This window comes from Lytechinus variegatus, chromosome 4 (genome assembly GCF_018143015.1).
Source record: "Lytechinus variegatus isolate NC3 chromosome 4, Lvar_3.0, whole genome shotgun sequence".
Taxonomy (NCBI): Eukaryota; Metazoa; Echinodermata; class Echinoidea; order Temnopleuroida; family Toxopneustidae; genus Lytechinus; species Lytechinus variegatus.
Window position 1 is genome coordinate 25642997 of NC_054743.1, and position 14223 is coordinate 25657219.

The following is a 14223-nucleotide window of genomic DNA, read 5'->3' on the forward strand; positions in this document are numbered from 1 at the left end:
ATTGCAATGAGCATACATGGATTGTGCTCGGTTAATATATTATGAGAAAATTCTATTGCATTCTGTTCTAATCTGTCATCTTTATCACAGTACTGGGACAGTCGGAGTTAATTCAATAGTTTGGAAAATTTCAATCTTTGTTTTTTCTGAAAACTGATATCCCCATGGTAAAGTAGGTTAGGATCATATAATTATGTTTATTAAACTTTATTTCCCATAATTCATCTAAATATTCATTTCTGGCTACCGATTCGGTGTGGATTTTTCATTTAGGGGGTGCCAAGTTTTAGTAAAGGCCTTGAAAAATGTGAAGTACGAAAATATGAGACCGAAGTTTTTCCTTCCGCTTTAACAAGGTTTGATGGTGTTTATATTTATTCTTATATCAACTGAGATCAATACATTTAGCAACAGCAATATGAGTTAATCATGATATACATTTTAAGTATCTGAATTTTTTTTAACTAAAAAAAAAATGGCTTGACAATTGCGGCTTGTGCATTTCCTAAGCTATTCACAAATTCTCTCTTTGTTTGGTTGTGAAACATTTGGGGGTCACATGCCCGTCATCCCTCCATCTATATATACATCAGGGTTTCCACAGTATGCGGTAATTGAATATTCTGCCCAAAATATGCAAGGTGGAAAATAAAAAGGGACATAAACACCTGGACAATTTTACATTTCTGGTCATGCTGATCAATTTTTCATAATGGCAAAATACATTCAGTTGGCATTTTGGTGATGGGGTGCATGCTTGTCTGCATTTTTTCAGACCCCCACCCCTCTCTCTATAATGAAGCTAATCTGATGGGTTTACATTCTTTGTTTCTCTTCAAATAAAAGAGCGAATTAGGGAGCGATCGAGAGAGAGAGGTGTGCCCTCGTTTCAAAATAAATATTGTACCATAAAACAATTAGGAATATCTGCTTATAATCTACTCCAAAGGGTGAAAAACTTTCTATTATTTTGAAGTTTGCACAATATCGATTTTTTTTTCACTCAGTACAGAAAGGTGAATAAAATTTTGTTCACTTAATGATATATAATCAATATTTTGCATATTTTATTTTTCCTTCGCAGCCACCTTCAATATCGATATTGCGTAATTTCATGTCTGTTGCACGCACGTAATCGGTGAATTGCTGAGCTTTGCTTTGGAGGAAAGAACCAACATATTTGTGATATCATTGGAAAAAGGTATTTCAATGTCCGGGTTTTTTTTTTGGGGGGGGCATGTGATACTGATAGATTATTGACTATACTCGAATTGAGAAGTTGAAGATGATCCCCGCAACTCGCGATCGCGCCAGGCCAGGGCCATGCCTTTTAGTTTCGTACCGGTATGCGTTATCGTTACCGTAGGCCGACCCAGGCCCAGCCATCGGCAGCCGCCTCGCGTACAGATCGACTGACGACTCGTACAATCTGACTGGGGCCGATTGCACGAAAGGGTCTCTTTTCCAAGGACCGTCTTTCGTGTCGCCCATCTTTTATGATGCGCTGTATGCGGGAAATTTCTGGAATGTATGATAAACAAATAACATTTGTTAGCATTTAAATAAATTTGTAAACAATTTCATGAAAATTTAATTGATATCATCACATTTTATAAACATTAAACAAATATTTTGATTACTTATTACGGATGAATAAAATAATATATGTTTGCAGGTAATTTATTTAAAATGCGTTTCACGTGGCGCATCATAATAAATGGGTGACACGAAAGACTGTTCTTGCAAAGACCCTTTCGTGCAATGAATCTGCCCCTGGTCACTGCTAGCTGCTCAGCCTGCGCCCGGCAGTTTTTATAATAAAATTAAAACATTACTTTCTTTTCAATTCCACAGACTTGCAGTTGAAAATTTCCCTTATTAATATCGGCATTATTAAGTCACCACTCCAATCACTGCCATTTATTTTGTCAGCAGCGGTGTCACCGGTGACTTTTCCTATCCCATATTGACTTATTACACAAGTTCAACAAGCGAAAACACACAAGAACTGAAGAGAGGTGACTTATTTCAGGATAAGGCCATGTATCCTTAGATCTATATGACTATATTATAAGAGTTAGTGTGTCAAAAATCTTACCCCCCCCCAAAAAAAAAAAATGAGAAAAATAACGTGCCCCATGCCATGCCATGGAATAGCCATGAGACATGTCTGCACACCAATTCACTGTACATGTACACTCGATTCAGGAATCATTTTTACAAGAATAGGTGCATTTTGATGCCAATCCACAACGAAAGAACTTGAAGTTATGTATTTTTCACCATTTTGATCTGGATTAAAACAAATAATAATCTGCAGTCTTTGTACGCCAGTGTTAACTTTGTGGTCGTTACTGGTCTGCGTAGATCTACATCGTGTGCGCAGAGAAGGGGCAGTGCAGAGAATTAAAGAAAAGTGGGCTATTGGGCTGACTACGAGAGACTACAAGTACTTGCGACATGACAAATAATGTCATAACCCCGCTCAGTGCACAAGCATCCTGTTAACAGAAATCATGCACATCTTTGAATTGTAACGTTGTTGCTTTTCCCAACTTTGAAAATCTTGTTTTGTTTGTTAATTTTACTCTGTTCTTTCAAACCCAATAATAATCAGCCTGGAGTACCCCAGTAATATTTCGCAAATAGTATTTCCACCAATATTGTTCATTTTTATTGTAATGTTCAATCTGTTCAATTTGTTTCACATAATAAAAGGATTTGAATAATTACAAATACTCCCTATTAATAATGCAAATCTAACTTGGGTAGACAAAAAGTATCTTTTATTATTTATGAAGGAAAATTCAAAGGTAAAAGAGTTTAAATGAAAAAAATATATATAATTTAGGTAAATAAATTTGTAAATGAAATTTGACAGCATAATTGGAAAATTATGGCAAAGATAATGAAAAGATTTAGAGGAAGTCTGCTGATTAGTCAAAAGTCTAATCATCAAATTTCTAATTTCTGCCATTTTTGGCGCAAGCCTCTTTTTGAACCCCCGACAAAACTGTCCCATGTTCGCTCAAGCATGAACAAAATGTATATTTTAAAATGGCATTGCAAAGATAAGATCTTAGAGCATCTATTATTAACATAAAAAATAGATATAATTTGAAACAAATTTTTTATAGACTTTTCAAAACTGTCACGTTTGTTTTGATATGCACTGTATAGGCCTTAGCCTATATCTATTTTTCAATATTTCATCAAATCTAGAGATATATCATCATGTAAAATCTTGGAAGTGTATCACCAGGTCTGAATTAGAAGTGATGAAGTGAACACCTAGACACTTTCTGTTCAATTCTTCAGTTAATTCCTACAAAATTTCTTGCAAAACAGCTTCAGCACTCTACAAAGTGGATTTGGTGTCAAATTCATGATTATTACAGTTATAACTATACCTTTTTTTAATTTTCAGTCAGCTATCATTTAAGCTGTGGATCAAGATAAGCTATATGCCATCATGAACTTCACCTCCTTCCATGTGCCATGTCTATTGAGACATCAACTTCTCCGGTCTAATCGGTTGGTACTGAGAAGGACACTCTGCTCTACTTGTACAACCTGTCAAAAGACACACCAGGATTCATCAAGTGCTCAGAGACTATCAAGGAACTCGCAAATACTGTCATCGGGTTATCATGAAACCATTGCGACATTGCCTTGTGCGACTTCATCAGGGAATCTTGTGGCTAGAGCTTTCAGTGATAATGTAGGACCATGGCTCAAAGGACAAACTGGTACAACAGATATAGGGTTAAGGGGATCAGGCAGATCACGGCAGCTTGGTGGTGAAACTGTGCTGTCTATGCCGAGCAGAGACTTCATGAATCTCTTTGGATCCTCCCAACCTACAGAGTGGGCCAAAGCGATATCAGAAGCAGAGAAGGTAGTAGGATACTCCACATCATTTATGAGTCTTCGATGTCTTTTGAGCGACGAGTTGGCAAATGTAGCCTTGCACATGAGGAAACTTGTAGGTTCTAAGCATCCACTTCTCAAAACAGCCAAGTAAGTACATCATATAACTTTTGTCAGTTCAACTGAAGTACATGCATTTTGGTGTTTATGATCTGGATAGTTTACCTGTCTGTACTGTTTGTCAAGCAGTATGATCCATTTTATATTTCAATTCAAGGAAATGTGTTTATCCTTAATTAATCCCAGTTTTTCTTCCAGACTGTTGCATTTGCCCTTGTATGGAGATCAAAATGTGGTTTCTAAAGTAAGAAAACAAAGTAAAGGAGAAAAGAATAGGAGTTACATTTAAAATGAAGTTTATTATTGATGTCGTAAATCATGTACTGATTGTCAATTTGACAGAATTGTTGTGCATAATAATCTCTTTGTGAAATCGGGTTAATGATTCTGGTCAATGTCTTGTTTTTAATAGTCCTTTTAATTCCTATTCTATTTTGAAGGAACTTTCTAACTGATGGGAAGCACAGTCTACAGACAAGAGGCCTGATCATCCTCCTGATATCCAAGGCAGCCAGTACTCTGACCCACCAAGCCCCCAGAGACTCAGGAACACATCAGCTTGAGGATACCTCCTCTGATCAGGGAGATCAGATCAACAGCTCAGTAGCACCGCCCCCTGGAGGAATATATGCTAGGTAAAGCTACATGTAGGATTGCAAGACTGCTAAAAGGGTCACATGACATTGGCTCCTGCAACAATTGCTTCGGGTTTTATTTTGTCTTAGATGTAGGTAGGCTCAGGGTTGCAGTAGGGTTTTATGTTTGGTTTAGGGTAGGGTATAGTGTTTAATCTAGCATTAAAATTTATCATTTGATTATTGTATAGAATTTATAGCAGAGCATTTGTCGCTAAACTTCTAAATCAATTTTAGTGTCTTAAGATTTAAATCTTCAATGAAATGGAAGATAACTTTGATAAAAAGATAGGTGTTTTCTTATGTGTAAAGGTAAAGCCTATAATTAAATTTCAATGTTTGATTTACCTTTTGAAACCTACTGTCATTACCAAAAACAGGCTGGTAAATTGAAACAGATTAAAGTGATTGAATTTTCATTAACGGGTCATTCCATCTGGATTCACCCAGTGGTTGCACCCGACCGTCTCAGAATTCGTTGTAAATTGGTACACATAAAATTCACCATGGCCCACGCACAAAACAAAAAAATTATTCAAATCGGTCCGTCGGTTCTCGCGCTACGGCCCGCCCTTTTCTCCTTGTTTTGACAAAAATGGGCGTGACCTTCAACTTTCAATGGCCATTGCGTCATAACGTGTTGACCAATTTTCATGAAACTGGTACCATTTAATAGGAAATTCAGAGAGGAATCCAAAACATGCATCAAATAATGTCTTGGAGCGATTTATAAGGTAATGACCCTTGACCTTTACTTTGACCCCCGGACAAATAATTTTTTTACTTGATTTTCGTGTATGTTAATTATTTGTATGATATTGACAAAATATGTTAAAACCAATGATGATATTTTATTTCTTCACCTTTAAAAACTCTTCCAAAGATACCATGAAATTTCACTCTAGTCCCACATACTGATATTCATGTTAGTAAAGTGTTCAAAAGTTACATGATTTCTTCTAATCTTAAGTCACAGTATGCAAACACATGAAAAGAAATTAAGCTCATCAGTTCACAAATGAAACATTAAACATTTATGCTCATGAATAGGTATCTGTTTAGGCATTTTGATGTTCAGCAATATATATCATATATATATATTCTTCTTAGTAAAGTGTTTACTTTTATCATCAAATTGTTGAGTATATGCTTATTTAAGGCTCCCATAATATATATATATATATATATATCTATGATATATATTGCTGAACATAAAAATGCCTAATGAGCATAAATGTTCAATGTTTCATTTGTGAACTGATGAGCTTAATTTCTTATCATGTGTTTGCATACTGTGACTTAAAGATTGGAAGAAATCATGTAACTGGTGAACACTTTACTAACATGAATATCAGCATGTGGGACTAGAGTGAAATTTCATGATATCTTTGGGAGAGTTTTTAAAGGTGAAGAAATAAAATATCATCATTGGTTTTAACATATTTTGTCAATATCATACAAATAATTAACATACACGAAAATCAAGTAAAAAATTATTTGTCCGGGGGTCAAATTCAAGGTCAAAGTAAAGGTCAAGGGTCACGACCTTATAAATCGCTCCAATACATTATTTGATGCATGTTTTGGATTCCTCTCTGAATTTCCTATTAAATGGTACCAGTTTCGTGAAAATTGGTCAACACGTTACGACGCAATGGCCATTGAAAGTTGAAGGTCACGCCCATTTTTGTCAAAACAAGGAGAAAAGGGCGGGCTGTAGCGCGAGAACCGATGGACCGATTTGACTAATTTTTGTCTCACCTGCGAAGCAAAGTGAGACTATAGGCGCCGCTTTTCCGACGGCGACGGCGGCGGCGACGGCGGCGGCGGCGGCGGCGGCGGCGTCAACATCAAATCTTAACCTGAGGTTAAGTTTTTGAAATGACGTCATAACTTAGAAAGTATATGGACCTAGTTAATAAAACTTGGCCATAAGGTTAATCAAGTATTACTGAACATCCTATTAGAGTTTCATGTCACATGACCAAGGTCAAAGGTCATTTAGGGTCAATGAACTTAGACCATGTTGGAGGAATCAACATCGAAATCTTAACCTGAGGTTAAGTTTTTGAAATGTCATCATAACTTAGAAAATATATGGACCTAGTTCATGAAACTTGGACATTAGGTTAATCAAGTATCACTGAACATCCTACATGAGTTTCACGTCACATGACCAAGGTCAAAGGTCATTTAGGGTCAATGAACTTTGGCCGAATTGGGGATATCTGTTGAATTCCCATCATATCTTTGAAAGTTTATGGATCTGATTCATGAAACTTGGACACAATAGTAATCAAGCATCACTGAAAATTTTGTGCAAGTTTCAGGTCTCATGATAAAGGTCAAAGGTCATTTAGGGTCAATGAACTTTTGCCGAATCGGGGGTATCTGTTGAATTACCATCATAACTTTGAAAGTTTATTGGTCTAGTTCATTAAACTTGGACATTAGAGTAATCAAGTATCACTGAACATCCTGTGCGCGTTTCAGTTCACATGACCAAGGTCAAAGGTCAATGAACTTTGGCCGAATTGGGTGTATCTGTTGAATTACCATCATAACTTTGAAAGTTAATGGATCTGATTCATGAAACTTGTACATAAGAGTAATCAAGTATCACTGAACATCCTGTTCGAGTTTCAGGTCACATGATCAAGGTCAAAGGTCATGTAAGGTCAATGAACTTTGGCCATGTTGGGGTTTTTTGTTGAATAACCATCATATCTCTGTAAGTTTATTGGTCTAGTTCATAAAAAGTGGACATAAGAGTAACCATGTATCACTGAACATCTTGTGTGAGTTAGAGTAGTATTCAAAGTCAGCACTGCTGCTATATTAAACCGCGTGATGCAGGTGAGACGGCCAGAGGCATTCCACTTGTTTTTTTTTTGTGCGTAGGGCATGGTGAATTTTATGTATACCAATTTACAACGAATTCCGAGAGGGTCGGGTGCAAAATTGCACTTTCATTGGGTGAATTTGCATGGAATGACCCTAACACAGGCTGCAATGTACTACAACTACTAATACCACTACTACATATACTATGCTCCTTTTGTACTACCACCTATACATTCACAGATCTTGTATATACATGTAAGTAAAATACATATTTTCCCTTCATGTTGTCTTTTGAACAGCCAAAGAGCACTGGCTGAAATCTCAGAGATGATCCACACTGCCTTTCTAGTCCACCGAGGGGTCGTTAACCTCTTCAACCTTGATCCCACTGCTGGACCAATGAACGTCATGGAGATGGGAAACAAGATGGCCGTTCTCAGCGGAGACTTCCTATTGGCTAGCGCTTGCAAGGCGCTTGCAGGTCTGCGCAACACAACTGTTGTTGAACTCCTTTCGAAAGCCATAGGACATCTGACAGAGGCTGCTTTCATGAAGTTTGGAAACGCTGACTTGAGTCCCGTTTTAACAATACAGCCTGATTTGACTTTCCGGGACTGGGAGAGATACATTTATCTTTCATCAGGCACCCTGATTGGTCACAGTTGCAGAGGAGCTTTAGAACTGACCAATCACAGCCAGGCTCTGACAGAGAGTGCATACAACTTTGGAAAGAACCTTGCATGGGCACAACAGGTAATTGATAAAGAAGAAATTTTTAAGGTCATATTTGCTCACATGATTTTCAGAAGACTTTGTTCTTTCTTGGAATATGGAATATTGAGTTCTTTACATGTAGCTTCCTTCTTGTATGTCTTTACTTTATTCTATAATTCATTTATTTTTTGTGACTGGCTATCTACTTCAGCAAGAATTTATGCAAAATTTGAAACTGACCTGCCTAAAAGTTAATTTACCCTGGTTTTATCAGTGTGTATTTTTACTAAACTCCTACTTTATATTTTCCATTCATTTTTTTTAACCCATCAAAATGTACAAACATTTGTTGATGACAGTGAAAAAGTGTATACAGTGTACAATCAAACCTGTAGGAAATATGTCCGTTGCTGTGTTTTGTTATGTATGGATTTCGGGTAAGTATTATTCCAGTATAATTCTTTCAAAACATTTAAAGAACAGTAATAAATACTTTACAACACAAGAATGGATATATCCTTATATTGTATGTTTGATTGTATACTCCCATGTCAAATAGATATGGAAACCTGGCGACTCCTGTAAAAAGACCAATGAATTTGCAAGTTTCCAAGGATTTATTTTCATGAAAGTTGTCATCTGACCTGATGATGAAAGTAAGACATCTTTGTTTCTCAGCCAATCAGAGCATGCTAGTTGTTTGGTCTAAAAGGTCGACCCACACCAAAGTTCGATGAAATGCCACCAGGTTATCATTAAATGTTTCTGTTGGGGGCAAATTTGCCAAGCAATATAGTGAGTCTTGAGGAATCCTTGATTTTTAAGAGCTGTTGGGCATTTTTACCGTGTTATATGTACATGTAGTTGTGCTATTTACCATAATACTACACTTTTTTTGTAACAGAATACAAGAGTCAGTGGGTCAGGCATGATTTTTAAAGATAACTCCTTTTTTTCTATCTCACAGCTTCATACAGAGCTCCAACCTTTCACATCCAGCTCGTCATCAAGAATTCAAAGTGACATTGATCTTACGTCTGCTCCTGTATTGCTCTACCTGGAGTCCTATCAGGGTCAAAGGTCAGAGGTCAGCTCATCACGTAAACCAGATGTCAAGAAGGTGAGTCCAGTGTCAAGTTGAAATTTAATGATGTTGAATTTTGGGACATTGGATTAAACAAAAATATCACAATTCTGACCCAATATTACTTGAATGCAATTGCTTTTCTTTTTATCTCATCTAATACTTAATAAATATAAATCTGTAATTTGCAAAGATTTAAAAACAATTTTTGTTAATCAATGCAGCATGTGGTGAAAGACTGAACATGAAATAGTGGTACTTCTTCATATTGCTAATTCACACATAGATGTACAGTGTCCCAAGGAATTATTTGTACACTACATAATTTGATGCAAAATGAGGAGATGCTCTATTTTGGAACCAAAAAATCTCTAACTTGGCTATCATAATGTATAATGATTATATATCATATGAAAGAGGAAAGCATAGCCTTTGTTTTGCACCTAGTTGCAAATTACGATCAGTCACGCATGAATGATTATGAATCATTATATGTGATAATGCATGTTTTCAGACCTTACTGTGATCATTGAAGTGTAGAACGTCATGCTTCAGTGATCATGATTATTTTATATTTTTCCGAGAGATGAGATGATATGCTTTCATTTGATATGCTATTCTTAGTATTTCAATCGGTATTACGCATTTCGCGAACAATTCTTTTGACAAATTGATATGTGACTGCTGTTGCCTGATTAATTTTGTACAAGGGTGCAATTAAATTCACTTTCCATATTTCATTTCCTGTCGACATGAATAAAGTAAATGAAAAAGAAAGTATGGCCTTTGTTTTGCACCTAGTCGCAAATTGTGATCAGTCACGCATGAATAGTTATGATTCATTTTATACGATAATGCATATTTCAGGCCTTTCTGTGATCATTGAAGCGTAACTTGCAACGCTTCAATGATCGTGACTTATTCAATATTTTTCCTGCGAGATGAGATGATATGCTTTGATTTGATATACAATTCAAAGTATTTCAGTCGGTATCACGCATTTTACAATCGATTTTAAACGATTGATATCTGAATGCTGTTGCCCCATTGACTTTTGTACAGGGGTATCATTAGATTCATTTTTCATATTGCACTTCCTATCAACATGAATAAAACAAATGAAAAGGATCAGAATTTTATATCAAATGAAAGCATATCATCTCATCTTTCAGAAAAATTAGAAATAAGTCATGCTCATTGAAGCGTTGCACATTACGCTGCAATGATCACAGCAAGGTCTGAAAATATGTAATATCACATATAATGATTCATAATCATTCATGCGTGACTGATAACAATTTGTAGCTAGGTCCAAAACAAAGGCCATACTTTCTTTTTCATTTATTTTATTCATGTCGACAGGAAATGAAATATGGAAAATTAATCTAATTGCACCCCTGTACAAAATTAATCAGGCAACAGCAGTCACATATCAATTTGTCAAAAAAATTGTTCGCGAAATGCGTAATACCGATTGAAATACTAAGAATAGCATATCAAATGAAAGCATATCATCTCATCTCTCGGAAAAATATAAAATAATCATGATCACTGAAGCATGACGTGCTACACTTCGATGATCACAGTAAGGTCTGAAAACATGCATTATCACATATAATGATTCATAATCATTCATGCGTGACTGATCGTAATTTGCAACTAGGTGCAAAACAAAGGCTATGCTTTCCTCTTTCATATGATATATAATTCATTATACTTTATGATAGCCAAGTTAGAGATTTTTTTTGTTCCAAAATAGAGCATCTCCTCATTTTGCATCAATTTATGTAGTGTACAAATAATTCCTTGGGACACTGTATATGTAGAATCATGTCCATACAACCCTTATAGGCTGTGCAATACAGTGCGAATCAAAAAAAAGTTTACACTTTGAAAAAGCCCTGGGAATTAAAAAATATGCAACATGTGGGTAATTTTTTCACATATAATCTTGGGTTTGGGTCTCATCTATCCAATGAAAGTAAAAGTTTTGACAGAATGTTACGATTGAGTGAGCACTGTCCATTTTTGTAAAGCTCGCAGAAATATGTTTGCGCAGAAATGCTTGTTTTCACGCTGTGTAAAGGGGAAAGGGCGAAATCAAACTTACCCTGCGAAACATTTCTCATACATTTCCCTTGCACTTTTAGTCAATTGAAATAAAACGGATACATTCAAGCATTTTGAAGCAATTTTGCCACCCAAATTGAAATTTCAACACTTAGTAAGCACAACATTTACCCTTTTTGTGCCAGCTGGATCTAAGGACATACCTGAATCTGAACAAAAGTTTATATCAGACATCTCCAGCAAGTTTTCATCATTTAAAGTGGGTTTACATGTCATTTTTCATTTAATACTTGTTTCTCCACACTTTTCCTAAGCTTGAGAATGATTAACAAAATGAAAATCAAGCCTACGCCATTTCATGTAAATCACAGCTCAGTGTAAAGCAAATATCGTCACAATGGCCTCAGTGTGTGGGGAGAGGGATGGGGTGCAATGCACTCTTCGAATTGTTTTGGGCAAGGAAACAAGTTAAAAAAGGTAAAATATGTCTTCAAATCAATTTACTAGCTAAATTAAACGTGTTCTTCATGATTAAGGTCTACTTTTATTCGCATAACTATTTCAAAGTTCTGCGCAAATCATTTTTCACTAACTTTTCAAAAGTAAGTGGTGCTCGCTCAAGCGGAAACGTTTTTCGACAGTTATATTGTCATTTGCTTGAATGGATCTGTACCAATGTTAAATTGTAGAAAAATCTTCAGGAATTTACAAATACATAATTTTACAGGATTTTTTGTAAGTGTAAACTTTTTTTTGATACGCACTGTATAAGGAAAAATGTCTCAATTTTTTTTTAATTTAAAGTTGGCAGCTCTTCCACAATGTTTTCCATTGCTGAACCATATCAACCTTCTGATTTTCTGTTTAAAACAGCTGATGCGTGAGATTCGCCAGAGCCCTGCCCTTGATAATGCCAAGAGTCTGTGCCTCAACTATGCTGACACGGCTCTTCAAGGTCTTTCAGTGTTCCCTGCTTCTGACTCAAGGACGGCTCTACAGAACATGGTCCATGCAGTGAGGATATGAACATTTGACGACATGTATATCCTTGATTAAGATAACCTACTTGTCATAGTCTGATTCCAGGGGCCCGTTTCATAAAGCTGTTTGTAAGATACGAATGGCTTTATGCACAACTGGTGACCCTTTCTTGTGCTAAATGATACATCCCTATGTAGCTGACCCGGCACCTAAGAACATGTTCCAGTCATTCGTAAAGTTGTACCTAACTTTATGAACAGCTTTATGAAACACCACCCAGGGCTGTTTTGGTCATAGAGCTAAACAGCATGTAGGTCTTAGTCATGATCGTTTATGAACAGGAACCATTTCATCTAGATCTCTGTCCATGCTGTGAGGATAAAAACAAGTCATACATGTGATTTGAGTCATAAGGTGATTGTTCTTCTGCATTGCATTACCAAGCTATTGTGATGAAGGTTCACAATCTTCATATATATGTTCATGTCATGGGGTAATAGACGAGTCTCTACCAGGTCAGGATGTCTGTCCTACATTATCCCTTCAAGACATGGCTGATTCAATGAGCATTGAGGTCATTACAAACATGACAAGTCCTCCTGAAACCAACAATAAGTCCTCCAAAATAAATTATGAGATTTTTATTGAGCATGAAAAAGCAAGTAATTAAACTTCAAAGTGATGCATAGCTTGTCAAAATTGCTTAACTCTGGCCACTTATTGTTGGTTTTGGGGTGGATGACCACACGTGCCTTGTATGACTGACATGTGGGGGAACTGGCATTGTGGTCTAGTGGTTATGACTTGCCTTTCTATCAGAGGGTCATGGTTCAAATCCTAACCATGACACTTTTTTTTCAAACATTTAGTGCAGTGGATTCCAAATTCACAGAGATCCTATAAAGTGGGTTATTTCAAGTGTGGTGTTATTAGCTGATATACATGTAGGTGGGTCAAAACAAACACCAGCCTCAATACTCCTTAAACTGGTTTTGGACTTAATATCAGTCGGTGTTTGGCTCATTGTCACTTGGTGATACAAATATCATTTTCTACACCTAAATTCTATAAGAGAGCATGGATTGGCAATGTGGGGAGCGCCTCATCAAAGTTCATCTTCAGAAAATTTGTCAGATCTGGCAAATTTCCTTGAGTTATGAGTGGCTGAGAACCACTGATATCAGAATTTACCACTTGTGTCAGAATATGACTACATCTTTGGATGATAAAACTTGCCAGTATTGGCAACTTATATTGAAATAGACCCCTGATTATCCTCTGAAAACCAATACTAGCACACAGCACCGCACTTGAAATAGCCCAGTTGATACATGTACATGTATAAATCAAGGGTCAATCAATTCTATATCCTAGATATTAATTGGTAAGAAATGATTTGAGTGGTAGCCCAGAAGAGTTATTTCAAGTGAAACCCATGAGAGCAACTAACCAATCAATCAGTGGAAAGGACCATGACCTTCACAGTTATAGACTGCTGTATGGTCTGAGCTGTGGTCTTCCTTCCAAATTCACCCAGTTTATCACTACCAAAGGAACCAATGTCATGATGTCCATATAGGAGTAGATGACTCTTAACGTGCATGATGCACCCCACCCTGAAGTGCTTCAGTTGTGATTTTAGTATTTGGGACAATGCAGTTTAGATGGTTTATGAATTGTGCAGTTGCTGAGGGTGACAATTACAATCACACTGTTGTGGGATATGATTTTTCTCAATTGCAATTATAGCTATTCCACATTCTCTATACAGATTTCAGAGCGTATTTGGATGCTTTACGTGTAGATAGGTATGTGTCATATTCTGGTCATAAAGATACATGTACAGGTAGCTTTAGATTTCTTGGTAGCATTTATGTTTTAGAATTGGACCAAACATAACTTTGG

General features: G+C 36.4%; 1 protein-coding gene across 1 annotated transcript; it reads left to right on the plus strand.

Annotated features, from left to right (window-relative positions):
* Positions 1–3427: 3427 nt before the first annotated feature.
* Positions 3428–12493, plus strand: LOC121412620 (all trans-polyprenyl-diphosphate synthase PDSS2-like). Its single transcript, XM_041605399.1, has 5 exons — positions 3428–4020; positions 4431–4625; positions 7769–8222; positions 9151–9303; positions 12211–12493. The coding sequence occupies exons 1-5, from the start codon at positions 3473–3475 to the stop codon at positions 12361–12363; spliced, it is 1503 nt and encodes a 500-aa protein (XP_041461333.1). The 5' UTR covers positions 3428–3472; the 3' UTR covers positions 12364–12493.
* The last annotated feature ends 1730 nt before the right edge of the window (positions 12494–14223 follow it).

Bases quoted from the DNA above. Each gene is read 5' to 3' on its own strand.
- LOC121412620 (XM_041605399.1), top strand. From the start codon at position 3,473: ATGAACTTCACCTCCTTCCATGTGCCATGTCTATTGAGACATCAACTT. The intron at 4,021-4,430 runs GTAAGTACATCA...TCTATTTTGAAG, and splicing joins CCACTTCTCAAAACAGCCAA to GAACTTTCTAACTGATGGGA. The intron at 4,626-7,768 runs GTAAAGCTACAT...TCTTTTGAACAG, and splicing joins CCTGGAGGAATATATGCTAG to CCAAAGAGCACTGGCTGAAA.